The sequence below is a fragment of the Myotis lucifugus genome, unplaced genomic scaffold (genome assembly GCF_000147115.1).
Source record: "Myotis lucifugus unplaced genomic scaffold, Myoluc2.0 scaffold_1, whole genome shotgun sequence".
NCBI lineage: Eukaryota > Metazoa > Chordata > Mammalia > Chiroptera > Vespertilionidae > Myotis > Myotis lucifugus.
Genome location: NW_005871049.1, coordinates 21,120,373 through 21,148,156, shown reverse-complemented (window position 1 = coordinate 21,148,156; position 27,784 = coordinate 21,120,373). Strand labels below are relative to the sequence as shown.

At 42.3% G+C, this 27,784-nt stretch overlaps 1 protein-coding gene across 5 annotated transcripts in view; it reads right to left on the bottom strand.

Annotated features, from left to right (window-relative positions):
* The window catches only part of TRIM2 (tripartite motif containing 2), a 79,248-nt gene that overhangs the window by 7,825 nt on the left and 43,639 nt on the right, over positions 1–27,784 (bottom strand). For 4 of the 5 annotated variants that reach the window (XM_014456049.2, XM_006081799.3, XM_023755190.1 and 1 more), the window contains 8 exons: positions 22,611–22,762; positions 21,020–21,200; positions 19,444–20,167; positions 8,398–8,501; positions 7,987–8,154; positions 4,238–4,406; positions 3,069–3,139; positions 132–272 (listed from right to left, as the gene is read on the bottom strand). In XM_014456049.2, the coding sequence (XP_014311535.1) occupies positions 132–272; positions 3,069–3,139; positions 4,238–4,406; positions 7,987–8,154; positions 8,398–8,501; positions 19,444–20,167; positions 21,020–21,200; positions 22,611–22,762 (1,710 nt within the window). Of the gene's footprint in view, positions 1–131; positions 273–3,068; positions 3,140–4,237; positions 4,407–7,986; positions 8,155–8,397; positions 8,502–19,443; positions 20,168–21,019; positions 21,201–22,610; positions 22,763–27,784 lie in introns of those variants that run through there. The other variant, XM_023755194.1, reaches the window with a different exon arrangement.

Genomic DNA, 27,784 nt, shown 5'->3' with positions numbered 1-27,784 from the left:
AAAGTGAAAAACATTAAGGTCTGGGGACAGTTAATCCTCCACTGTTAACAAATACCAATCACTCAACACAAATAAATCAGCACTTTAATCACATATGTACTGATTTTGAGAGAATATGTACTTTAATCTACCTGGATCCTGCTGTTTCCCCAGTCGGCTACAATGATGTTTCCATTTGAATCCACAGCTACCCCCGTTGGAGCATTAAACTGTCCATTTCCTTCTCCATTTGAGCCAAACTTCAACATGAATTCTCCTTCCTGATTAAACACCTGTATAAATATTTTAAAATTATTTCATTTCAAATGAAAATAGTTGAGCCAACATTATGGATTTTAAAATATCTATCTGAGCAGGTTATTTATAACAAGACCTATAATTTAAGACATTCTTTTAAAAAAATCTACAAACTAGACTCCCACTGCACTTGTGGTTTCCCAATTTACTGTATAAATCTGATTTATCATTTCTTAAATCAGTTCTTTTTTTCTAGCTTTTATCTGGTTATTGAATACTTACATGAAAAATACTTCCATTATAAACTATCAAATATACACAAATATAAGGTAGTACGAGAAAGTAGAGCTATAATTTTCAACAATATTAATCTTTCTGCCTTTAAATAAATAGCTACATTTTAAGAATAAGCATTGTATTTCTAACAGGATAGATGATGATTCAAAGTTGGGTCAGAAAGTAGGAGCTTTTTGTTAGGCCAGATGCTCAGAATTTATTACCATTTTACTAAGTCAACGTAACAAGAAAGAATAGGCTGGATTTCACAATTATAACAGGGAAAATTGTGTGAGAGTGAGTGAGTATGTGTGTGTGTGCGAGAGAGAGAGAGAGAGAGTAGAAGGTGAGAAATAAAAAAAGGCTTTTTAATATATTTTTTTCAGAATATATTTTAGTTAAAATAGAGAGTTTATATGACCCTGAGACTACTGAGAGAAGGGAGAATGACAGAATTGGGAACTGAACAGAACTCTTAAGCAAATTCTCTAATCTGATATGGGCAAGCAATGGGTTGTTGTGGTTAATTAAACATTCTTATTACTAGAGTGTGACTGTATAAGTATCAAATACAGCTTACTGATTTTGAGAGAATATGTGTTTAATGATAAGACTATTGTAAGCATAATTTTATCTTGATGATTCAGAAGATACTTAATGGTTTTGAAATGTCTCCAGGATATTATTATTTTAAAAATATATGTCTTTATTAATATCAGAGAGGAAAGGAGAGAGAGAAACATCAATGATGAGAGAGAATCATGAATCGGCTGCCTCCTGCACGCCCCCTACTGAGGATTGAGCCTGAAACCGGGGCATGTGCCCTGACCAGGAATCGAACCATGACCTCCTGGTTCCTAGGTCAATGCTCAACCACTGAGGCAAGGATATTATTTTAAGCTTTCATTATTATGCAGTCTACCAGTGTGGAAATACTCATTAATAATCCAAAGGTATTACCCCCAAGGCACCAAGAGAGTAAGGGTTCCTGAAATATGAAACTGAGGAAGTTCACTACATCTAAGTGCAGATCTAATTTGAGGAAGATCTCAGGACCTCTTAGAGATTCTCCTTTCGCCATCTCTGTGACCAGGAAATGGCTCTCTTTTACTTACCTACCTTGAGAAAGTGAGATACTTCCATCTCTAAAGTCGAAACTTACTTTAAGATTTGAAAAAAAAGTCTTGACCACTTCCTGAATTAATTGCTTGCCAAGTAAGCAAGTTACCTCTTTGGTTCTTTGAAAAGGACACAGACAAGAACTAGCTTTTACTAAGATACCATGTTTTAAAAGTCTCTCCTGACTCTTTTTATCTCCTTTCACATAAAGCATTCCAGCTTTAAAGACCAATGGAAGTGTTAGTATGCTCATAAGAAGGCAATTTATTATTCTCTGCTCTCTCTTAGGTCCTACAAATAACCTTTTGTTGGCCTGTTTGCATCATCTCTGAGTCAGAATGTTTTCCTGGGCGTACTCCAAATGGCTCAGGTACTTCTGCTTTGTCTTGGAATGATGGAGAATGCCAAATCTAGTCTTACTTGTTTTGCCACCAAAAGAAAATATATAATGAAGACAGGTAAAGAATGAACCAGACCACTTGTTAGCCCTGACCTATAGGTATAATTTTTACATTTATCAAGAGATGTGACCTGAATCCAGAACTATTGCTAACTGCTCTGTGCTATATGGGAAACAAACAAAAAACTCCAGCTATCCATAAAAGCTACATGGCAACGGCTATGAAAGAGAAGAGAAAAAAAAGAGAGAGACCAGGCCTGACTGACCAGTGTGGCTCAGTGGTTGAGTGTGGACCTGTGAATCAGGAGGTCACAGTTCGATTCCCAGTCAGGGTACATGCCCAGGTTGTAGGCTCAGTCCCCAGAGGGGGGCGTGCAGGAGGCAGCCAATCAGTGATACACTCTCATCATTGATGTTTCTATCTCTTTCTCCCTCTCCCTTCCTCTCTGAAATCAATAAAAAAATATTTTTTTAAAAAAAGAAGAAGAAAGATGTACTATACTATTTGGGGAACAGGAGTGGGCAATGTTTTCTTCGGAACATCAGTTGTGTGAAAGCATTCTAAGAAGCATGAAACATGCTATATGAATGTACACTAAGGCTATTTCCCTCCCAAAATCTTTTGTTGTGGCAGAGTTCTAATATCTAATTTTGTTTGAAAGGCCTTATGATGCAGAAAATAGAAAAAGTGGTTTTGTTTTAATTATTGAATAGCCATGAAATATTAAGTTTCAGAAAGTTCTGCCTCTTGAAGTTCAAGCAATTGCTTTTTCAAATTTAATTTCCAAGTTGTCTCCATGTACATAATTTCAAATTAAGAAACTTATTGCCACCATATTTTGTTCAATTTTCTGTCTCTCCAAAGTGTATATGTCCAAATTAAAACCTGCATCTTTAAGGAGAAGCAAAAATCTGCTCTTTTAGGTTAACTCCTTTGGGTCCTATGTACATATGTGAGCATTACATTATTTTCTCCCAGACGGATTTCTCAATCAAAGCAGTTAAAAGGTAACAACAATTGATATGTTTATAGTACCTTGACAGAATGGTTATGGAAATCTGTAACAATAATTTCATTATTGCTATTTACAGCTGCAAAATGGGGACCTGCAATAAAGATGAAAAAAATATGAGATGACCATAACAACAAAAAATGATTATGACAACATAGCAGTTGTGAAACAATATATTACTTAGTTACTTAAGAAAGAACAAAGACGGTGAGCCTCAGTCCTTGAAAGATAATTCAGCCAGACCTCTGGCTCCAGATAACATGGAATCTCTATCACTCTACACCTGTGACTGTCTACTCTGACTCCTTCCAGATTCAGCTAAGAGTTCGCAGCCCTAATGAGAAGGGATGAGCAATAAGCATCAGAATTCATTCTCCGAACCACCATCTGAACGTCACAGCTGCCAGCTTGCCTGAGCACGTATTAGTCATTTTAGGGTCTTCTATTCCCGCTGAGGAAAGGCATGGTAACTCTCAGCTTGGAGAAAAAAAGACTCCAACATATACGATTTTTTATAAAGTAGAGCAGAAAACCCACATTCTATAATTTTGGGTGACATTCAGAATCTGGCAGAACTGGAGACAAAGCATAAAGAAAGATTATGCAAATTAAGGTTAAGTGCCAAAAACATCCTTGCAAGAAGGAAATTTGGCAAACTGCTTTCAGCCTCTTCTCGCAGATATGAAAAACTAAAGTAAGCTTGTGACTGCAAAGTGGTGAACCAGAGAGAAATTAAAGAGACTGCCGTTCCCATACGAGGCAAATGCTCTGGACATCTGCTCTGTCATCATCACCTTTTAACAAGATGGAAAAATTCTCATTCTGAGGCTCTTTAAATAAAGCTACAGCTAGGTGGAGACAGGAGTGACTCCACTGTTCCTAAATACATTCTTATTTAAAAATATTTTATTGTAAAATATATATTTTATTTACTACTAACAGTCGACAATTAGACTTCTGAATTGTGAAGTGCCACCAGTCAAAACCACGCATGGATGACAGTTCAACTTACTGTGGGGGGCATCAGTGAGAAGCACCGAACCATGCTTTTTGCTTAGATTTCATCCCCAGTATCTTTCCAAAAGCCAGAAAACATACTGGGGGTGAGGCGTCTTCAACATGCTCCGACATCATGCAAATGTGAGCAGAAGCGGCATAAAAAAGGGGGTTTACATATTACCGTCGAGTGTACCTGCAAACTGCCTGTCCCCATTTCCTCGGCTACCAAACCTGGTGACTATCTTCCCGTTTGGCTGGAAGATAAACACGCAGCACGCCTTGTTATCCACCACGATGATGTGCCCGTTGCGGTCCACAGACACCCCTTTGGGTCCCATCAGTTTTCCCGATCCGATTTTTGTCTGTGAGAAGCAAGTACAGCGGAGAAGATTAAAACACTATACAGAACACAAAGGCAGACATTTTTCTTAGTAAACCTTCACCTGAATGTTCAGGCAGCAGACCCAGTGACTCATGTCACAATGATCTCTGTCCTGGGAAGTTGTTTTTGTCACATCTATTATCTGCTATTGATATTTATTTGAAATCCTTGTTTTTTTAAAAAGGGATCACCACCAAAAACATTCTGGAATTACCTTAACTGGGGGTCACAGTTCGCTTCTAAAGAGGCAGTGTGGCACCCTGGCCGGTTTGGCCTATTTTACAAGTTTCACCTTAAACTCAACCAATGTAAAACCAAACTTATCTTCTTCATTTCCACCATTAAAAAAATGAAAAGAAACCCCAATCTAGCACTTCCTGATTTTCTAATTCCTTTGACACCACCGTTCATCCAGTTAACCAGGATCAAAATTTCACAGCAAAATTCATTCATTCTTTCATCAGTTTTTTTCTAATATATTTTATTGATTTTTCACAGAGAGGAAGAGAGAGGGATAGAGAGTTAGAAACATCGATGAGAGAGAAACATCGATCAGCTGCCTCTTGCACACCTCCTACTGGGGATGTGCCCGCAACCAAGGTACATGCTCTTGGCCGGAATCAAGCCTGGGACCTTTCAGTCCGCAGGCCGACCCTCTATCCACTGAGCCAAACTGGTCAGGGCTCTTTCATCAGTTTGAACCTCAGTTTTCTCATCTGCAAAATGGCAACTATGTTATCTACTTCCTGGGTCATGCAGATTCTGAAGGATAAAGGACAATGTCAACCACAGCATATGGCATAAGGATAATCTTCTCCCTCATCCTACTCAGCTGGTATCATAGCCGACCCACAGGACTATCTTCTTTCCTAACAGACATGAAGATATGGGCAAAGAAAGAGTATGAAAAGAAGGATTGGGACTTTCCCATAGCAGGGGTTCAGACTTTGTATAACCTTTAATCCTTGGAAGTTTATAAATGACTGAGATTCAGAACTGATCTCTTTAGAAAAAAAGACATGCATTTACTTAGGAAGGAAACAATGGCATTCTGGCAAGGGAATGTCATATAAATTTGATTCTGATTCTGCATTTAGCCCAAAGATCAAAGACACGATAACAAAACAGCTTATAAAGAAATTGTGTACTTTCTTTCATGTATGAATAGAAGATATGTCAGTAGAGATCAAAAGAGAGAAGACTCTGATTATTAAAACAAGAATACTATTAGCACCTAACGTTATAAACACTAGTTGTTACTTAGAATGACCCAGGCATATAATAATACCAAGTGGATGATAATTTCGCCACTTAAAAACAGAAAGTAAAGGATTACTGCCATACTATCATGTAGTTAAGAACTAGTTAGTGCAGATCTAAAAGAAAAAACTTAAATGTTGAACCAAAACCTCTTTTCCTTCCACTTCCCTTCAATCCTAGTTTAGCTGTATTAGATTCTACCAAGTGAAGTAAGAATTACAGAATTTGACCTGACAATGTGTCTCCCATCTTAAACAGAATAGTAAGTAAAGATGTTTAAGATCTATTGTAAACAAAAGGGGTTGGGGATGGTATGTTGAAATGACACCATGTCCATTCCCAAATCCTCTAGGGGGCATGAGTGTTCTTCAGTGTTTATTCTAATTATTATCAATAGTATTCCAACCATGAGAATCCAATTCTTCCAGGAGAGTGTCTATTGCATATAGAATATTGAACCACTGAGTAAAAAAAATGTTTAATTCAGGAAACCCTTCTCTCTTCTGTTTCAATGTTTTAATATAGTAGATGTAAAATATTCTAATATAATATATATAAAACTCCTATTTCAATACCTATCTTAGTGTATTTAATTCTGAATTTTAAAAGATTCATAAATTTAAAAAAATTTATGGATTTGCTGTAGTTTGAAAAAAAACTATGGGTCGTCTCCAAACTAGATAGATATTTTCAAGAAGTCACTGAATAGCTTTTATTCTATTGTCATATTTGGGTATGGCATACTACAAATACAATTATGAAAACACAAAAGGAGGGAAGTTAGAGATATAGAAAGGCAAGAGACCGTTCTGTGTACATGGCCATCATACAAAGCCATTACATTACTAGTGGGGCAAAAAAAAAAAAAAATCAAAGGTAATTGAAGACTTGTGTGCAATATGGTAGACTTAAAACAATAGTTTTTAATTTTCCTAGGTTGCAAAGATGCTGCCCACACAAATAGAGGCTCCAATCTGAAGATTAATAATTATGTAACCTATTTAATAAAAATGCTATGACTGTAGTGATCTAACAACTTTAAAAAGGAAAATATAAATTTCTCCAATGGAGACCAATGGGTGAACGTCATGCAATCTTCAGGATCCCAGTTGGATTATGAAGAGCATCAGCTCTGAACATTTAGACAAGGAAGGGATGACCACCAGGAACCGGCATGAAGCCATGAAACCCAAATCATGGCTAACTGAACAGACTTCAGGTTTTGGACAAGGTTCCTAAAAGCATCGGTGATGAATGTTCCCTTGATGACTTTTTCATATGAGGCACATATAAGATCCAGAAATAAAATCTCATTTAATTGATACCCAAATCCCAAATGCAAAATGGAAGTATGAGGCAATCAAGGCTCAAGGAAGTTACATAATTGGCCAAAGGCCAAACAGTTACTAAGCCCCAGAGGTGGGATACCAATGAGTTGGTCTGTCTGAGTTAAAGTCCGTATTGTCAACTGAAAAAGAAGCCTGTAGGCCGGTCGGGGGATAGAGATGGCTTTCAAAAACACCTTTGACAAAGTGTCTCATAATCTTCTTGGGAACAGTGCGGAAAATGGGATAATACTCTTTGATGGCACCTTAGGGTAAAGATTTCAGTTATCAACAGAGAGCTCTTTAAGGTGACTTGCCCAAGAAACAGAAATGATGCCGGGAGTGAGAGCAGATATGTCAAATGATGGGATCCCTCAAAGTGCAGCTCAATTTGTATTTTCTCCATGAAGCCAGCCTTCATTTTCTTTTCTTTCTAGTCCTTATATTCTATATGTTAACACTCTATTTGTAGATTGTACCAAACATGGTATGACCGAATAAAGACTAACATGAATTTTTTTTTGTCATTTCTTGTGTATTGGTCTTTTTTTCTTGTGTATTGGGCTTGTATATTTCTAAAAGGTAGGGATTGTGTCTTATAATTCTGTTTCTCACATCTACCTATCACAGGTCTGGGAAAGTAGAAGGCACTTCATCAATGACAATTTGTAGGTTATTTTTGAAAATATAAGTTGCCTCTTACTAACCCTTAAACCTAGTATATAAACAAAAATTGACTGGGTAACCTAACTGCTTTATAAAATGAAGCCACATGTAGGATACATAGGAGATTTATGACAATATCATTGTTACTCTCACTTCATAAAACTTAGATGTAAAACAGTCAAGATGTCTTTGTATATGAAGAAGTATTGAATATTTTATTGGATCTCAGAAAGGAAAAAAGACAATTTCATTTTATATTTCCCATTCCTTCTCTCTACTGTTTAGTGGTTAATCAGTAGTTAATCTTACCTTGAACTTCCCATCTGAAGAGAAAATGCTAACCCATTTATTATCGTAATCTGCAATAATGATGTCCCCACTGGGATGCACAGCCACCCCTGTGGGCCGCTGCAGCTGCCCAGGGGAGCGTCCTCGTATGCCAAAACGACTTTTGAACTGGCCATCATTGGAGAATATCTGTAAAACAAATTACAGTCATTAGAATGAGAATTCGTACAGAAATGAGTGACGAAGAAATAGGCCAGAAACTCTGTCATCTGCACTGCAGGTCAGAACCTGCAAGTTCCATTTGAAGGGAAGTCTATGCACACATTATAATCTTCCCTGGTACCAAGTACCTCAAGTCTTAAGAAGAAAAATATACAACTGTACCTATTTTATCACCACCAGGGGTCAAAGGTATACAATCAGGGGCCATACCTGCACACACTGGTTGTTACTATCTGCAATTAATATCTTCCCACTTGTAGATGCAGCTACCCCTTGAAGATTTGTAAACTCTCCTTTATTTCTTCCTTTGGTGCCTAAAAATAAATGATAACATGACATAAATTAAGCAATAGAGAATTAGATTGCTCAATTTCAGCAAGAGAATACTTCAGCTTTCCATAGGTAACCCGAGAATGCATTATTTTTAAATTATACTTTTAAAAAAGAGAAAAAATAGAGAATCCCCCTCTCCATGACCTAATCCATCAGCTACTAAACCTCTCTTTCAGACCAATCAAATCTTCACAAAATCTCCTTTAGGCAAATGCCAATCTTCTCTTGTGAAGCTGTAGCTGTATATTAACATGATTAAAATAGTTTTACTAGTAGATTCCACAAAGACAAAAATAAAAACTAACATTGTAATTGAGGATATGTAATAGGAGAGAGCCTTATTTTAGAGCTCTGCCCAAATCCCACCCTCTCACTTAGCAGCTCTTAGAAGAAACCTGGACATTTGACTTTCAGTGCTTTCTTGCATGCACCCCTACTGGGGATTGAGCCCACAACCCAGACATGTGCCCTGACTAGGAATCCAACTGGCAACCTCTTGGTTCCTGGGTTGACACTTAACCACTGAGCCACACTGGCCAGGCTAACACTCTTTTTAAATCGTGTGTTCGTACCTACTGGTGGTGGGCAGGGTAAGGGGTTGTCCTCGAAGGAGGTATGTGCCAACATGGTACTAGTTTTTGTTGTTATTGTTTTTTAAATATATTTTTATTGATTTCAGAGAGGAAGGGAGAGAGGGAGAGAGAGCTAGAAACATCATTGATGAGAGACAATAATTGATTGGCTGCCTTTTGCACACCCCCTACTGGGGATCAAGCCCACTATCTGGGCATGTGCCCTTGACTGGAATCGAACCCAGGACCCTTCAGGCCCTAGGCCGATGCTCTATCCACTAAGCCAAACCAGCTAGGGCTGGTACTAGTTTTTGGTCATTCCCTCTGATAGCTCAATAACAGATGGTTAATGATACAGGAAAACTGAAGGACTAGGACAAGAAACAATTATTCTAAAATGCTCAGTTTAAAAGGTAGTGGGGGTAAGGGCAGGGTCTCTCAAGAATAAAAACTTAACTTATCAAAAATTTTGATAAACAGCCCTGGCTGGTGTGGCCCAGTTGGTTGAGCATCGCCCCGTGCACCAAATAGCTGCCAGTTTGATGCCCAGGTTTTGGGCTTGGTCCCCAGTGGGGGTGTGCAGAAGGTAGCTGATCAATGTTTTTCTCTCATATTGATGTTTCTCTCTCTCTCCCTCTGTCATTCTCTCACTGTAAAATGAAGGAAAACATATTTTTTTGAAAAACAACTTTGATAAAGAAAAGCATGGATGTTAGCAAGATGAGGAACTGAGGCTCAAGTAAAGAAACACAATAAAAAAGCAAGAGTCCTACAACTGCACTGGAATCTAAACAGGCTGTTCTAGGTCCTGGTTTATGTAAAATTGGAGTGCACCATGGTTGAGAGGGAAAACAAGCTGGGGTAAGAAATATTGAAAATGGGGAGAAAAATAAAAAGCACCTGAACAGACTAGACGATGAACATTGGTTTGCTTGTTCTCTGGTCCCGGTAGGGGACAGAAACCTGCTGCTTCTCTCTTTCATTTAACCTTTTCTCCCTTCTCCTGAGGACAAAGTCTACTCAACTGAGAGAAGGCTCGGTAGTCAGCAGCAGCTGATGTTTGAAAGGAAGAAAAAATGGTGAGAATAGTGCTTATTAGAAGTTAAGGGGTGCCTTACTCAGTCGAAGATATTTTTCTTCTGAAGATATAAAGGTGATGTTGGAGGAAGAAAAATACTAGCCCCTTTTTTTCTTTGCAGAAATAAACACCTTTCGAACCTCAGTATAAATGAGAAACTTGGGAAGACATTTAGCTAGACTCCACATCAATACCATTCAGAACAAGGCAAAGAAAGATGCTGCCCAGTATGAAATGAATGTGAGATGCTCAGTACCTGCCAATACTGGGTCATGAGACTGATGGAATTGCCACAAAAGGCCACACTTCCAGGCCAACACTTTTTCTCCAACCTGTACTGAGCTCCATGGGATGTGCTGGCCCAGCTCTTAGGCTTGGTCTCAAGCTAACTAGAGCTTGAGTCTGTTGCCCAACATACAAATAAAATCACAGGGTTGGAGGCACATATGTTAGTGCGAGATTACTTATACATTTTTAAAAGAGCTACATGGAATAGGTATTGCCATTTTTATTTTATAATATTTGTTTGAAAAATATCTCTTTCCTTAAATTACATGGCTCAGTTTACAGGTAGCTGGGGTTGCATTACTGGTAATATCTCTTGATTCTTTTCTTTTTTTGAAGTTTATTTTAAAATATGTTTTTATTGATTTTAGAAAGAGAGGAAGGGAGGAGAGAAACATAGATCAGCTGTCTCCTGCACGTCCCCTATTGGGGATCCAGCAACCTTTTGGTGCATGGGAGGACACTCAACCAACTAAGACACACCTGCCAGGGCCAACTCCTGATTCTAATGAGCACCTTTAGTCTTGTCAGAGTTATTGATCATCATCTTTTTAAAACCTCTATTTGTGTTTTTTAAGCACAGCAGGATCACAACACTACTCCTGAGGATTAAAGAAAACCAGCAGCATACTCTACAGCAGGGGTGAGGAACATCTGGCCTGCAGGCCCAGCCTTATCATTTGGTCTGGCCCTGCCAAGGCAACTGCAGGCAGGACTCAAAATTCAATCAATCTAGGAGCTTTTTCCATAGCAACATAACTTTTAAGTTGATAATTTTGTATGGCCTGCGAATGATGTTATAAATATTCAAATGGCCCTTGGCAGAAAAAAGGTTCCCCACCCCTGCTCTAGAGGGACAATTAAATCCTATTTTTTACTAGCAGTTAAACTAGGAAAATCTTGATGTTGAGAAATGATGCAGAACTACAGCATATTATCATTATACTGAAATGCTCAAAGTCCAAGGGTTGATAAAATATCTTGAGACCAAAATAAAAAAAATAAAAATTCCAGAAGTTAGAAATAATTTGGGATCATGCTTTACTCTTCAAGATTTTTAGTAAATTCTATTTAGTCTACAGAAAAATTCCCCCAAAGTATCCTAAGTATAAATGAAAATTAGTTCCTTCATAACAAATGTAAATGTAACACAAAACACAAGAAGTACTTACAAAATCTTTTCCTGCTACTTTGATGTAAAAGATCTCATTTGATGGTTACATTTGGCTAGTAAAGCAAGTAACCTGAGAGGCGGGACCAAGATGGCGGCGTAGGTAAACACCGGAGACCGCTGCCGCAAACAACCATTTCAAAAATACAACTAAAAGACGGAACGGACATCACCCAGAACCACAGGAAGGCTGGCTGAAGAGAGACTCTACAACTAGAAGGAAAGACAACGCAGAGGAGGCTCAGAGGAGGCGCAGTGTGGAAAATACAAAGGTACCGAGGTGCGCGCGAAAGCGGGCTGGTGGCTGAGGGCGCGGTTGTCGTTTTCGGTCGGGAGTGAGTCTCAGACTCTGGGCTCCAGATCCGGGCGAGTCTCTAGGGACCCAGACTCAGACTGGAGAAGCGGGATTATCTGGCATCAGTTGGAACCTGAGGGCAGCTTTCTCTCCGAGGTTTGCAACGGCTGCCGGGGTTCTGAGAAGCAGAGCCTCTGGGAACGGGACTGAGAGCGGCCATAACTGCTCCCTCCGCCCGCCCTGTTGATCCCGCCCCGCCCAAGCCCTGCGCAGAGCCATTTGCCGGATCGCCTCAGGCAAAGGCTAGATTAGCACCTCCCAGAGGACAGAAGTTTTCCACACAGCTGATTCTCGCAGCCAGTCAGCCTGGTGGTCAAATCCCTCTAGTATTAACTACAACAATCTGGGCTTAACTAGAACAAGACTGCGCACAAAGACCACAAGGGGGTGCACCAAGAAGGCATAAAAAATGCGGAGACAAAAAAACATGACAGAAATGGAGGATATGGAGCTAAAAATCGCAATTTTGAGGGTTTGCAAAAAACTCGAGGAGAGCCTCACGAAAACTAATGAGACCCTCGATGCTACAATAAAGAAACTAGAAATTAAGCATACACGGACTGAAATAAAGAATATTATACCCAATAGCAGACCAGAGGAGCGCAAGAATCAAGTCAAAGATTTGAAATACGAAGAAGCAAAAAACACCCAACCAGAAAAGCAAAATGAAAAAAGAATCCGAAAATACGAAGATAGTGTAAGGAGCCTCTGGGACAGCTTCAAGCGCACTAATATCAGAATAATAGGCGTGCCAGAAGATGAGAGACAGCAAGATATTGAAAACCTATTTGAAGAAATAATGGCAGAAAACTTCCCCCACCTGGTGAAAGAAATGGACTTACAGGTCCAAGAAGCGCAGAGAACCCCAAACAAAAGGAATCCAAAGAGGACCACACCAAGACACATCATCATTAAAATGCCAAGAGCAAAAGACAAAGAGAGAATCTTAAAAGCAGCAAGAGAAAGAGACTCAATTACCTACAAGGGAATACCCATACGACTATCAGCTGATTTCTCAACAGAAACTTTGCAGGCCAGAAGGGAATGGCAAGAAATATTCAAAGTACTGAATACCAAGAACCTACAACCAAGATTACTTTATCCAGCAAAGCTATCATTCAGAATTGAAGGTCAGATAAAGAGCTTCACAGATAAGGAAAAGCTAAAGGACTTCATCACCACTAAACCAGTATTATACGAAATGCTGAAAGGTTTCCTTTAAGAAGAGGAAGAAGAAAAAGGTAAAGATACAAATTGTGAACCACAAACATGCATCTATCAACAAGTGAATCTAAGAATCAAGTGAATAAATAATCTGATGTACAGAATGAACTGGTGATTACAATGAATCAGGGACATAGAAGGGGAATGGACTGACTATTCTTGGGGGGGGGGGGGAGGGGAATGGGAGATGCGGGAAGAGAATGGACAAAAATCGTGCACCTATGGATGAGGACAGTGGGTGGGGAGTGAGGGCGGAGGGTGGGGCGGGAACTGGGAGAAGGGGAGTTATGGGAAAAAAAGAGGAACAAATGTAATCAGAACAATAAAGATTTAATTTAAAAAAAAATAAAAATTAAAAAAAAAAAAAAAGCAAGTAACCTGAGTTTTAAAAATAATTTGGCAACAATGCCATAGGAGCATTAAACTTGTTTTTCCCATATGTTAAACTGTACTCACTTCCACCCACGCCTCCAGGAAGATTACAGAAGTAAGGTAACCAGGTAATAGGACCCTGGACTGAAATAGAGGATCAATAACTATAAGCCTGCCCCCCAACCCCCACGACTTAATGGGAAAATTCATGTTCAGTAAATCAAGATACTTAGAATGGGATAAAGCAAGAGATGAAAGTGAGCCAAATATAAGGTCTAACACAAGATCTTCCAGTAGGAGCTTCACAAATGTTTGTTGAGTGAGTAAGTGCCTGAATGAATTATTAATGACTGTGTAAATGACAACCCACATTAAGTCATGGGAAAATGAAATGTTCCATAATACTTAAGCACTTTCATATACTTTCTCTCATGCACACCTTATAACCCCAGGAGTTAACATGATACATATTCTCTATCGGTCCATTTCGGAGATGCAAAATTGAAACTAGACACATCACAAAGGCAGTAGAGACAGAGGTAAGACTAAAACCTGGGTTCTCCTGACCAGGAGATTAGGAGATTCACATAATACATTTTTTTCTGATACGCACAATGCTTCCTTCTAATTGGACTTTAGAATGCTAGGTTTCTGAGGTGAGTGCAGATAATTACCCTTTGGGTTCACAATAATCTAATCCTCTAGATTATTCCATTCCTTATCACACAGTATTTTCACTGTGTAACTGTCTGTCTCCCTCACTAAAATGTGAGCTCCCCTAGGGCAGGGGTAACATCTGTCCTGTTGCACCCTACAACACAGCACTGTGCCTAGCTAGGTCTTGGTAAATATTATAGGCATCTTTTCCCACTTGACATGCAAGAACAGTTCCCAAGGATGATGCTCAAGGTGGGTGAGGGCAGGGTGCCTATAATGACCTCAGATGCCAAATTAGTACCGTCTCCTTCCTCCAAGATTCCAGGGAGGGGAGGTGGTGGTTTGCAGAGGTGAGGCGGGGAAAGGGCGTAAAATGCCCTACTTCCCGTAAAGCTTCTGAACTCACGCTAAGTGATTTTACATGGAAAAAAAGCTCACTGCTCTAGAGTACAAATGAGTGCTTCGTTCACTTCCCATGCACTCACTAAGGTATGGTGTATTCATTGCATCATTTGAAACAATTCAACTGTAATTCTTTCACTCCCTCCCATGTCTTCTGGCTTCTCTTTTGTTCAGTGACTTTCTTTAATAGCTGACTAAACCAGCTGGTGGCTTCTAGTCAGCAAACTTGACACTATAGGGGAAAATAATCTCTGTGTTTCAAGGAATCACTGTCAACAGATGCTCTAAGCTACTTCGGTAAACTCATTCAGGACTGTTTTGCAATACAATATTAGAGAAACACAATAACTCATTCACTGTGGGCATATCATTAAGTTTTCAGGCGTGGGAGGTATCAAATTCCTCAACTTTGAAAAACTACAGTAGTTAAAGGACATTTTAGGTGAAGAGGAGCTATTGTGCAATTGAAAAGGCATAGGCCTGAGAGTCACAGACAGCTTGGGCTCCTACACCAGCCCTCTGAGCCTCCATTCCTTCTATGGGAAGGATAATTGATGTTGTCCTGGCACTTTAGCTCTTCAGGGGCAGGGGGTGGGGGCTGGAGAGGAGCTCTGATTTGTAGCATTTGCCCATTTCTGGATATAAATGTTTCCCACCCCCCCCCCAACCCACCCCCACTCACTGATTTAGAGCTACCAACGTGAAGTCACTGAACAGAGTTGGGAGGTGGTGTGAGAACCAGGATAAGCTGACTCCAGCACACCACACCTGATGCTGTAGTCGGTACATTACCTGTGGGGACATTGGGAACTGAAAGTATATGATACTTGCTAAAGATTTTAAATAAGATGACATGGAAGTGGACTGCACACTGCCTGGCTCAGACAATGCCTGCTCCTTCCTCCTGCTTCCATTCCCCATCCATTCCTCCCAGAATCACAACTCCTATCTTGGACATTTCATTGAAATGCATGCTTTAAAGCAACTTCTCTATGCATTTCATTTCCAAATTGATGTCTAGCCCTGACTGCTTTGCTGAGCTGCAAACTCCAAACTGCTATGGGACACTTAGGCTGGGTGATGAAAACGGAAACATACCTCTCTTTCTCTGACTTTCCCTAACTTGCTTGGTACTGACAACAACAATATCACAGTTACGGAGTCCTTATCATGTGCCTGCACTGTTCTAAGCTTTCACATGTACCACTTTAATCCTTACCAAGTGACATGTGTGTTAAGCATCCCCATGTTACAGATGAAGAAACTGAACACAGAGAGGTTAAATAATCTTCAGTGAATCATACAGTCAATGAATAGAAGGCTGGGATTCAAAATGAGGCAATCAGGCTTTTGAGCTCTTTACTTACCATGTTCTTAACTCCTTCGGTTAACTATTACTTCTATACTACCACCATGAATATGTTAATTAGCATTACCTACATTGCCTATCTTCTAAGGCAGTGGTTCTCAACCTTCTGGCCCTTTAAACACAGTTCCTCATGTTGTGACCTTCATAACTGTAATGTTGCTACTGTTATGAATCATAATGTAAATATCTGATATGCAGGATGGTCTTAGGCGACCCCTGTGAAAGGGTCGTTCGACCGCCAAAGGGGTCGTGACCCACAGGTTGAGAACTGCTGTTCTAAGGTCTTTTGTGTATTAATTTATTAATTTGTTTAATCATCAAAACCCCTATTTGGTAGGGTGTTTTATTTTTATTTTTTTTATTTTTATTTTTTATAAATCCCCATTTTATGAAGGAAACTGAGGAACTGAGAGGTTAGGTAAGTTACCCAAGATTGCACAGATGAGGAAGTGGGGGTGTTGAGGCTGGAACCCAGGGAGGTCTAGCCTCAGAGTCCACAGACTTAACCATCACTCACTCTACCGCCTCACACACCGAAGTCACTCAAGCCAAACAGTAAGAAGCTGGATTTGGTCATAATCCACCATGTTTACTTCATTAATAATCTTGGATGCAGTGCTGCTTGCCAGGCACTATTCTAAGCACTTCACAAACGTTTAAGGGGAGAGAGAAGATCCAGTGGTTCTCAACCTTCTGGCCCTTTAACTACAGTTCCTCATGTTGTGACCCAACCATAAAATTATTTTCGTTGCTACTTCATAACTGTAATGTTGCTACTGTTATGAATCGTAATGTAAATATCTGATATGCAGGATGGTCTTAGGCGACCCCTGTGAAAGGGTCGTTCGACCGCCAAAGGGGTCACGGCCCACAGGTTGAGAACCGCTGCCTTACAGGGTGGGAGCTAAGAATTCAAAGCCAATAGTTGGAGGGAAATATCCCTAGGGAAATACTCAGGACAATCACAGGTAGAGGTGATGATGATTAACAATAACAGTAAAATACCAGCTACCATGAACTGAGCACTTACTATACACAGCCAAGTGCCAGCATATTACAAGAATTCTCTCTTTCAATGCCACAACAACCTTAAGAGTTAGGTAATATTTCATCCCCTTTGTTTTCCAGAGGAGGGAACCAGGTTAAGAAAGGGTAAGTCAGTTGCCCAGCTGGCAAAGAGAATCAGGGCCAGAATCAGACCCAAGTCTGGGCCTTTCTCCTCTCTGCACAGTGCCCATGCAAGCAGACAGGGGTCCCTTGGCTGGGGGTGGGAGGTTTTGAATTTGAGACTGAGTTTGTTCTTAATGCAGGAGATCCGTGGGCAGCAGCGAGTTAAGTTGTTTGAGAGGATACTAGGTAAAATCGAACAACCTTAAATTGCATGTGCAAAAACAATACTTTCCATTTACTTGGCTCCCCCCCCCCCCCACATGCCAGGCATTATTCTTGGAACTTAGAACAATTCTCAGAAGCAGATATTTGTACTTTCATTTGATGGACATGGAAACTGAAGCCCAGGGAAGCTGGGAGACCTGCCCAAGGTTCAAGTAACTGGCAGAACCGGAGTGGCACACCTGGGAGGCTCCCCATGCTGTGCCCGGCCCAGCTCGCCCACTCTGCTTTGGCAGGCGGATCAACAATGACTGCACCCACACTGCACAAATGGCCAGTGAATGTACTAGACCTCCATGCTCTGAGCAGACAACTGACATATCACATCACAATCTTCACCAAGATTCAGCCTAATGTGCGAACAGAGAATAGCTTTGCCCAGGAATGTTCCAAGGAGCTCTTTCCCCAAGATGTTCCATGGAAAAGTTCTATGATCAGAAAAGTTTGAAAGTGCTGCCTGTTATCCCTCCCCTGCCTTGGAGACTTAAAGTGCACATCAGCAGATTCAAAAGGTTCTGCAATTTTTAAAAAAAAAAAAACCATTTCCTTCACTTAAGCTAAGGTTTCCCCAATTTATTTGAACCACAGAATTGTTTTTCTATGTGTGTCATTTAATACATGGGGCAGAGCCCTTTTAGAGATACTACGATAAGGACTGAAGAGGCAGAAAGAGAAGTGGGTTAGACCTACTTTTGGATACAGTAACTAAAATGCAGACTCTTTTTTTTCTTCTTAAGAATTATCCAATCTGGGCCTGGCTGGTATAGCTCAGTGGTTGAGCATCTACCCATGTTCCAAGAGGTCCCAGGTTCAATTCCCAGTCAGGGCACATGCCCAGGTTTTGGGGGTGGGGGTGGCGGGGTGGGTGGGGAGACAGCCAATCAATGTTAGTGTTTCTATCTCTCCCTTTCCCTTTCTCTCTAAAATCAATATAAACATGCCCTGACTGGTTTGGCTCAGTGGATAGAGCGTTGGCCTGCGGACTGGAGGGTCCCAGGTTCGATTCCGGTCGGGGGCATGTGCCTTGGTTGCGGGCACATCCCCAGTAGGAGGGTGTGCAAGAGGCAGCTGATCCCTCCCCCTTCCTCTCTGTAAAAAGTCGGTGAAATATATTTCTCCCTTTCCCTTTCTCTCTAAAATCAATATAAACATGAAAAAAAGTATTATCAAATTGTTTGTTTACATCTAGTTTGCTTTCTACCGAGAAAACAAACAGCTAAAAATAACATTAGTCTCAATAAATTTTTGTTTTGATACTCAAAAATAAAAAAATCAGAAGCAATAAATCAGAAGGGATGGGCTATCTGCATACCCCAATCTCTTGGCTCCTGCGAAGCCTTCTGCCTCCACCCTAACCCCATTCCATTCTCCAAGTCTCCACCCATCCTCCCCATTTGGGGGGCTGCTCTCCAGCTAACATACCGGAAGTGAACACACCTTGCAATCACCACGTCCCCCACCCCAGCCCTTACAGGGGTGCAGAAGCAGCGACAGGGAGGCATCAGGCAGAGCCTCTGCCCACACCACAGCCCGGGCTGGCAGATCCCAGAGAAGCTGAAGGCTATCTGATAGCACACCGCTCCGCCTTTGGGTTAGGCTATCTGACAGAACAATCTCTCTGCCTTTGGGGAAGGCGGGAGTGCTCCAAGGACATTCCTACAGGGAGGGAAACGGTGGCCAACATTCCTCTAAAATTGCTAGATTATGAATGCGTGCTGATATTTTCCCAATTCTCTTTTTGCTTATTTTCGGTTTCCAATTTTCTACAATGAGCAGGCAGCACTGCCTGTTAAAAAAGGAGGAGGAGGGGCAAGAGGGGGAGAGAGAGGGAGGGGAGGCACGGAGTTTTGAAACAGGAGGGGAAACAACATGGCACTATCTGCAGAGAGAGAGGCTCATAAGCTCCGCTAATGAAACAGACCGGTATCTGCACCTGCGGGGAGCAGGCCTGCCCTGCAATGGCCCTCTTTGCAGCCACCTTCCCAGGGAGCCCTCCGCCCAGCAACCCTCCGCCTGCAGGCGCGCCCCGCCCCGCCCCCTCCTTACCCACGCGGAAGATGAGGTCGTCCTCGATGGGGTTCTCTTTTCTCTTCCCGGTGCTGTACATGCTCGCGGGTCGCTTCACAGCCTTCTGCTTGACGTGGCCGCTCCCCGGGGATTTCACGCGCTTCTTCACGCCCTCGGTGGTGGGCGACACGTCCGCCGACCGGATCACCTTCAGCTTGAAGGGGCTGCCGCGGATGTGCTGGTCGTAGAGCCTCAGCGAGAGCGTGAAGTCCCCTTCCTTCTGCACGGTGTACAGGAACTCGTACGTGCCGTTCTTGTTGTCGAGGATTTCTCCGTCGGCCACGCTGCCGTCGGGCGTGCTCAGCTCCGCCGTGAGGTAGGCATTGCCGGTTTTGCAGAGCTCCCCGTCCTTGTCCTTGGTCGTGATGGTCACGGACATGGGCTGCCCAATGATGGTCTGCCGCAGCCCCTCGCCCGTGGCCACCGTCTCGGAGGCGACGGCGTTGGTGGTGAGGATGGTCCCGAGGTTGTGGATGGACTTCTTGAGCCCCTCGGTCTCGACGATGAAGTCCAGCTGGTCGTTCTCCCGCGGGTGCAGCGGGAAGTCCTGGTCGGCCAGTTCGTTCAGCTTCTCGCTCATCTGCTTCTTCACCAGCAGCACCTCCGTCTCCGTGCCGTGGTTGAGGGCCTGCGCCGTGAAGTTGCTGCAGCTCTTAATGCTCTCCTGCCCCTCGAGCAGGGTATCCAGCTGCGACTGGAGCACCTGCAGGCAAAGCGCGCAGGATGAGTGCTCCCCACAGCACTGGAGCTCAACCCCGAGGACGCGGTGCAGTGCGCACTGGGGCCGGGCCTCTCTGGGCCAGAACCCGGTCCTGCACCTGCCCACGCCCGCCCGTGGCTCCCAGCAAGGGGTGTCTACTTTCACTCACTGAACCCGGTGCTAATGCGCCGTCCTACACTGCATTCCCAGGGCCTTCTCTTTCCGTTCCGCCTCGCCCTGCTTCTCCCACACACATATTTCTTGGGTCACGTGTTTTTGATGGGACCGTCACCACCCAGAGCTTAGCCAACAGATGACCACGCTTGACATCTGAAATGTTCATTGTTCCGTATCTTCCCTTCATGTCCAAAGCTCCCCTGTCACCTCTTAAAGGAACAGAAGCGGAGGAATGAAAACGCATTCCCCGCTTGAATCTCAGAAGCTCTTCGTACTGGGCTTTGTGATCCACCTGCAGAGTCAAACAAAGGCTGCAGGCAGGGCTCGCTTTGAAGTTGACTAACAGGTCGGTGTGGGCGAGAGAGCAATTAAGAGACTATTAGACATTCTAATTAAGGAAGGAAAACAATCTGGTTTAACCCTAAATCCTGAACGCATTACTTCATACTCAACCTTGCCTGGTGTCAAATTATAAATTGGGGCTTAATGTCACAGATTTAGAGTTTTGCTGAAAACAGGAAGGAGAAAAAAAGCTGGATATGCCATTAAATGAAAACTACACCTAAGGACCCATTGGAGCCCCCTTTGCCGCTAGGAGAAGGCAGGAAGCCAGTGCCATGAAGCGCCCCAGACATCACGTCTCTTCCAGGATATGGGTAAGGACAGCTGGAGTCTTACTTTGTGTTTGAGGCCATAGTTGACCTCCAGCTCCATAAGCAGCACACTCTTGCGCACATTTAAAGTTTTCTGGAGCTCATCAAAGGTGGAATGGATGTCATCCACGATGCTGGCCTTCTGGTTGGTTAACTGGTGAATGATTTCCGAGATGAACTGAAGAGCAGAATCTATTTCTGGGAGCCTAGAGGAACAGTTGTTAAAGATCATGATTATTTAACATCAACCTAGAAATAGTAAAAGCAACAACTGTATTTTGTCAAGAAACATTTGGTGTGCCTCTCATCGTCTTTAAGAAGTAATAACTGAAGAACAGAACGAATAAGACATAATTACAGCCTTTGAAAGAGACTTTGATGGTCCATGTTTATTTCAATCTACCACAGTCAAATACTTTTTAAAAAACGTATATTTTGATTGATTTCAGAGAGGGAGAGAGACAGAGACAGATACATCAATGATGAGAGAGAATCATTGATTGGTGCCTCCTGCATGCCCCACAATGGGGACTGAGCCTGCAACCTGGGCATGTGCCCTGATGGGGAATCGAACCCTGACCTCCTGGTTCTTAGGTCAATGCTCAACCATGCCATCTGGGCCAGTCATCTACTTTTAATAATGGGTGATACTTTGAAGCTCTCTGGATCCCATCTTTTCCTCACACTCTAAACCAGGTTTTCTCAATCTTGACTGTTTATATTTTGGGCCAGAGAATTTTTTGTTACAAGGACTGTGCTGTGCATTACAGATGTTTAACAGCATCCTGTCCTCTACCAGATGCCAATAGCACCACCCCTCCCCACACACACATAGTTGTGACACTAAATTGTGTCCATACATTGCTAAATGTCCCTGGGGTGTGTGTGTGCGCGCGCGTGCGTGCGCATAATTATTCATGGCTGAGAACCACTGTTCTAAACATATAGCTGGATCTTTTTTCTCAGTCACATGAAAAACTTATCCAAACTCAGAGTTCCCTGGGATCTTCTTGCAAGTTTCCAAGTTCTTTTAATTAGTATAGATTAACCACACTTTTTTCAGTACAACTGTTGCTGAAGAGATTTTCTTTCAGCTGGCTATTTATTTCCTCTCTTTGTTCTTTCTCATGCATCACACAGCTACTCTGTTCCTTCGATTCCATGCCAAAAAAAAGGGGGGTGCCTGAACACAGGGAAACATAAAGAAAATGGAGCAATCACCGCTCAGTACCATTTTGCTGGGCTACAGCAGAGAGCAGCCAGTCACAGGCAACACAATGGGCCTGTAAGTGTGTCAAGAACAGCAGATAAGAAAGGCTCTTCAGAGAGCCTGGTTTCATGCTCGAATTTTAGAGATCCCTGAGACCACTTTCCCCAAGTATATTTTATTCATAATCACACTAAGGCACTAAAACAAAAATGCCACCACTCATAACATCAGGGGGAATTTTACCAAGGGCGAGGGGGTGACTCTCCACTCACTAGTTTGTGACTACAGACCCACGATCAAAGAATTTGTTTAGGTGACATGCACCTACCATCCCCCTGAGACAAGAGACCCTGAGGCCAAGCCTGACCCCAGCGGCCAGTTGGGAGCCTGGGGGAGATGTGCGTACCTTTTGTTGACAGCGTCCAACTGGACCTGGAGTGAGGCCTTGTGCTGCTCCACCACGTCCTTGAGGGGCACGGTGGGGTGTTCCGCGTGCTCCCCCTCAGTGCACTCCCGACACATGGCAGTCTCACAAGACTGGCAGTAAAAGTCCATCACCTGCGGGTGACACAAGAACAATTCCAGGACCGGTGCCGCTGACGAAGGGCTTACCAGGCGTTCTCCCAGTTCAGTCTCACAGGCTCCCCAGGATGTCAGTAATATTAAGTCCAGCTTCACGGGAGGAAAGGGAGGGTAAGCTTTTCTGTGCCACGTCTCAAACCGAGGGGATCGGACTCCAAAGCCACTGCTCTGGTCACAAAACCAGCTTTTCTGTGACCACCCTGCTATGCAGAACAGGGGGGGGGGGGAGGGGGCTGTGGCGCTCGAACCTTTGGTCTCAGGGCCCCTTTACACCCTTTATAAATTATCGGGGACTGCAAAGTGCTGTAGTTTATGTGAGTTATATCTATAGATAGCTATCACTTTAATATTGAAACAGAAAAAGGTTAACTATTTACTTATTAAAAGCCATGATAAGCCTGTTAAATAGTAACATGAATAATATAATTTATAAAAAGTAACTATATTTTGTAAGACAAAAAGCTACGAGAAGAATGGCATTCATCTCTCTCTGTCCCTTCCTCTCCCTTCCACTCTTCCTAAGAATCAATGAGGAGGTGGGGACAAACAATGGAAAAATATCCTCAGGTGAGGATTAACAAACAAAAAAAGAATGGCATTCACCTGAAACCTATATAATTTTATTAACCAATGTCACCCCAGTAAATTAAAAAATAAATAAAGTGTGTCCCCAGGAAAATAAAATAAACTACTACAGTCCTTGTACAATTTCATCCAAATTCTTTAGAATTGTATCACTTGCTGATAAAAGGCAAGTCAATGGAACAACAGGTTATTAACCAGAAAACAGATCCGCTATTCATCAACCATTGCCATGCCAAGGAGGGTGGAGTCATATGATACTTGCACTGTCCCATCCAGGGGATGTGAGCAGGGCAGACACTGAAGCCCAAATAGCACAGAATTGTATAGATGGTTACCGCCAGAGATGCAGAGTTGCTGAAAGAATACATAGCAAAGCAGGTGTGGTAGCCTGAACAATGGCCCCCAAAGGTGTCCACCTCCTAATCCCGGAACCTGTTAATGGGTTTCTTATATGGCAAAATGGACTTGCAGATGTGAATTAAGTTAAGGATATGGAGATGGGACGATTATGCTGGTTATCCAGGTGGGCCCGATGTAATCACAAGAGCCCTTGTAAGAGGGAGGACGAGACAACAGAAACACAAGAGATTGGAGTGATTCGAGGAACAGGTCACAAGCTAAGGGAATGCAGGCAGCCTCTAGAAGCTAAAATGCAGGAAAATCGTTTCTCTATTGAAGCCTGAAGCCTCAGACGGAACACAGCCCTAACTACATTTTGATTTTAGACTTCTGAACTCCCGAACTGTAAGAGAATAAATTTGTGTTGTTTTAAGTCACACACACACACACACACACACACACGACATTGTTTTCCATTTTTGTAAATCCCTTCAGTGTCTGGCTTAATAGAAAAAGCTGGGTTCGCATATCTGCTTCTGCATTCAATCTGTTTTGATAGCAGACATCGTATAGTCTGGAAAATACCAACATACACTGAGAAAATGAGAGTGGAAAAGGCAAATAATGTCTTAATATTATATAAATACAGTTTTGACCTCGTGGACACCCCTGAAGGGTCTTGGGACCCCTGAGGATGCCTGGACCACACTGAGAACTGCTGCTCTTTGGAGAAGAGGTGAGCTGGACTGAGCTGTTTGCATCCTGGCTTCACCATGTATGTCAGTTCACTGTGTCTCAGTGTTATCCTCTGTTAAATGGAGACAATAGTAACCTAATTCATAGGGGTGCTGTGAGGAGTCAGTAGATGGATATGCACAAAGAAGTCAGATCTTGCCTGGCACTGGCACATAGTAAGTTCTTAATAATGATGTCATCTGCTTACCTGAAAATAAAACTACCTTATCCTAATTGTTATGAATCTCAGTAGCAGTATAACATAAAGCCTGAAAGTTAGAGTCCCCTTATTCTCTCAGCTGAAAATATTTTCTTCCAATTGGGGGGGGGGGGTGGAGGGGATCTTCTTGAAGTATAACACACATACAGAAAATGGCCTAAGTCCCAAGACATATGGATGGATTTTCACAAACTGAATGCACCCACCAAACTAAAAAGCTTCTGCACAGCAAAAGAAACCACCATCCAAACGAAAAGGGATCCCACTGTATGGAAGAACATATTTGCCAATGATACATCTGATAAGGGGTTCATTTCCAAAATATATAAAGAATTCATACAGCTCAACAAAAAGAAGACTAATAACCCAATTTAAAAATGGGCACAGACCCTGAATAGGCACTTCTCCAAAGAGGACATACAGATGGCCAATAGACATATGAAAAAATGCTCAGCATCACGGATCATCAGAGAGATGAAAATTAAAACTGCAATGAGGTATTACTTCACACCTGTCAGAATGGCTACCATCAACAAATCAACAAATGACAAGTGCTGTCGAGGATGTGGAGGAAAGGTAACCCTAGTACACTGCTGGTGGGAATGCAGACTGGTGCAGCCACTAGGAAAACAGTATGGAATTTCCTCAAAAAATTAAAAATAGAACTACCATTTGACCCAGCAATCCCACTTCTAGGAATATATCATAAGAAGCCCCAAACACCAACTAGAATAAATGCACCCTTATGCTCATAGTGGCATTATTTACAATAGCTAAGATTTGGAAACAGCCCAAGTGCCCATCAGCAGATGAGTGGATAAAAAGCTGTGGTACATGTACACAATCAGATACTATGCAGCTGTAAAAAAGAAGGATTTCTTACCCTTTGTGACAGCCTGGATGGACCTGGAAAATACTATGCTGAGTGAAATAAGCCAGTCAGAGAAAGAGAAATATCACATGATCTCACTCATATGTGGAATCTAATAAACATAATAAACTGATGAACAACAGGTCCAGAGGCATGAATTCAGGGAACAGACTGATATATCTCAAAGGGGAAGCCAGGGGAGATGGGAAGAGATTAACCAAAGAATTTATGTACATATATGCATAGCCAATGGATACAAACAATAGAGTGGTGAAGGCCTAGGGTGGGCCAGGGCTGGGAGGAGGGGGAGAAAAGGGGGGAAGTTGGGGGACATTTGTAATACTGTCAACAATAAAAAAAATAAATAAAATTTTAAAAAGGAATAAAGTTCTGATATATGCTACAATATAGATGAATCTTGAGACATTACACGTGCTAGAAGCCAGACTAAAAAAAGCTACATATTATATGTACCCATTTATATCAAGTGTCCATATGGACAAATCCAGAGAGAGATAGAACACAGACTGATGGTGACCAGGGGTTAGGGGCTGGTGGTGGGGTGGCGGGGAGGGGGGTTAATAACTGGTACTTAATGGGTATTGAGTTTCTTTTTGGGATAACAAAAAAGATCTGGAATTAGTGGTGATGTTTGCACAACCTTTTTGAATATACTAAAAGCCACTGAATTATACACTTTAAAATGGTTAAAATGTGAATTTTGTGTGTGAATTTTACCTCAATTAAAAAAATGTTTGATTGCTTTGAAGACCTGGGTTACTTCCCTGATTCAGTATCCTCAGTGTTTCTTGGGAAGCAAATCATTCTGAAGTGTCAACAACTGGTCATTCTCAAATGCCTGTGCTTGGGCTCTGACAGCTTTGACTCAGGCTGAGTTAATTGTGGGAGGTGTGAGACTCGGCTGAGCTCATCCATCCTGAGTGCCATGATGCTGGTGCTCCAGGGGTGGGTGGGCCAGAGGCCAGGATGAGCTTACTGCTGTTGACATACAGTCACCATTTGTGTTCATCAGAAGAGAAGATGAGGGGCCACTCGCATTACTAACTGCTGGAATGTGCTCAGGGCGATGCAGCCAGCCCGGAGGCTTCTGGCAGTGGGGACTTGTTACTGGCCAGGCATGAGGATCCCTCCTTTGCACCTCTTAACATTCTTGCTAGCATGGCCTAAGCAAGCAAAAATAGGGTTTCATGATCGTCCGATCATTTGTGTTCTAGGACTGCAAGGCATGAGCTCAAGTGTCTGCTTTATGGGCAAGGAACCTCTGAAATCACTGACCGCCAGCCCCATTTTTCTTTGTATTTGGACAATGCCGCCACAGCAGTTTAATTAGAAGACAGATTGTGTCACAGCACTTAAAGTAAATGACAGGCTTTCATCCACATGTGCTGATCGGCACCAGGCAGTTTATGACAGCAACATCCTGCTTTATTGTTAATTACCGGATTTTATTAACCTTCAGACGCTTGAGATGTTTTTAAAGATTTACCCACGGCAGTTAACTGCAGCAATTTATCTGTAGTATCGCCTGCATTTGGCTTGAACATGCCATGAGGCCCCGTTTCAAAGCAGCAGCAGCGAACTCCTACAGTCCACAATGAAACAACAGAATGAGTGAAGACACGCAGCTGATTTTCCAAGGCCTCTGGCTGGTTTATAAATCTTATGATTCCCGAGGAATGATAATGACCCAGCATTGAGGAAGCGCTCAAAACATACTTTAAAGAGCTTCCTTACTCTGAGGGTCCGGCTCTTTAGACAGATTTCATCTTTAGTGTGATTTGATGTGATGCATTTGGTAGAAAGTAAAGTTTTAGCCTAAAAGGATTCTTTCATTTTGCTGAAATTAGCACCTCTGAGAGAGTTTCTGCTTAGCAGCCTGTGGCAACCAAGGTCTCTACTGCGAGGCCTGCTCAGGAAATACATCTTTAGGAATTCTTTCCTATTTGTCCTTCAGGCACTAACAACATATTTCTCTTTCCAAAGTTTCTCTAAGATTGATAGTGCCATTTTGTAAAAAGTTCAGAGTAATTTTAAAGTCTACCTCTGGCCCAGCTGGCGTGGCTCAGTGGTTGAGCACTGACCTATGAACCAGGTCACAGTTCGATTCCCAGTCAGGGCACATGGCATGAGTTGCTGGCTTGATCCCCAGTGTGGGGTGTGCAGGAGGCAGCCAATTGATGATTGTCTTTCATCATTGATGTTTCTATCTCTCTCCCTCCCCCTTCCT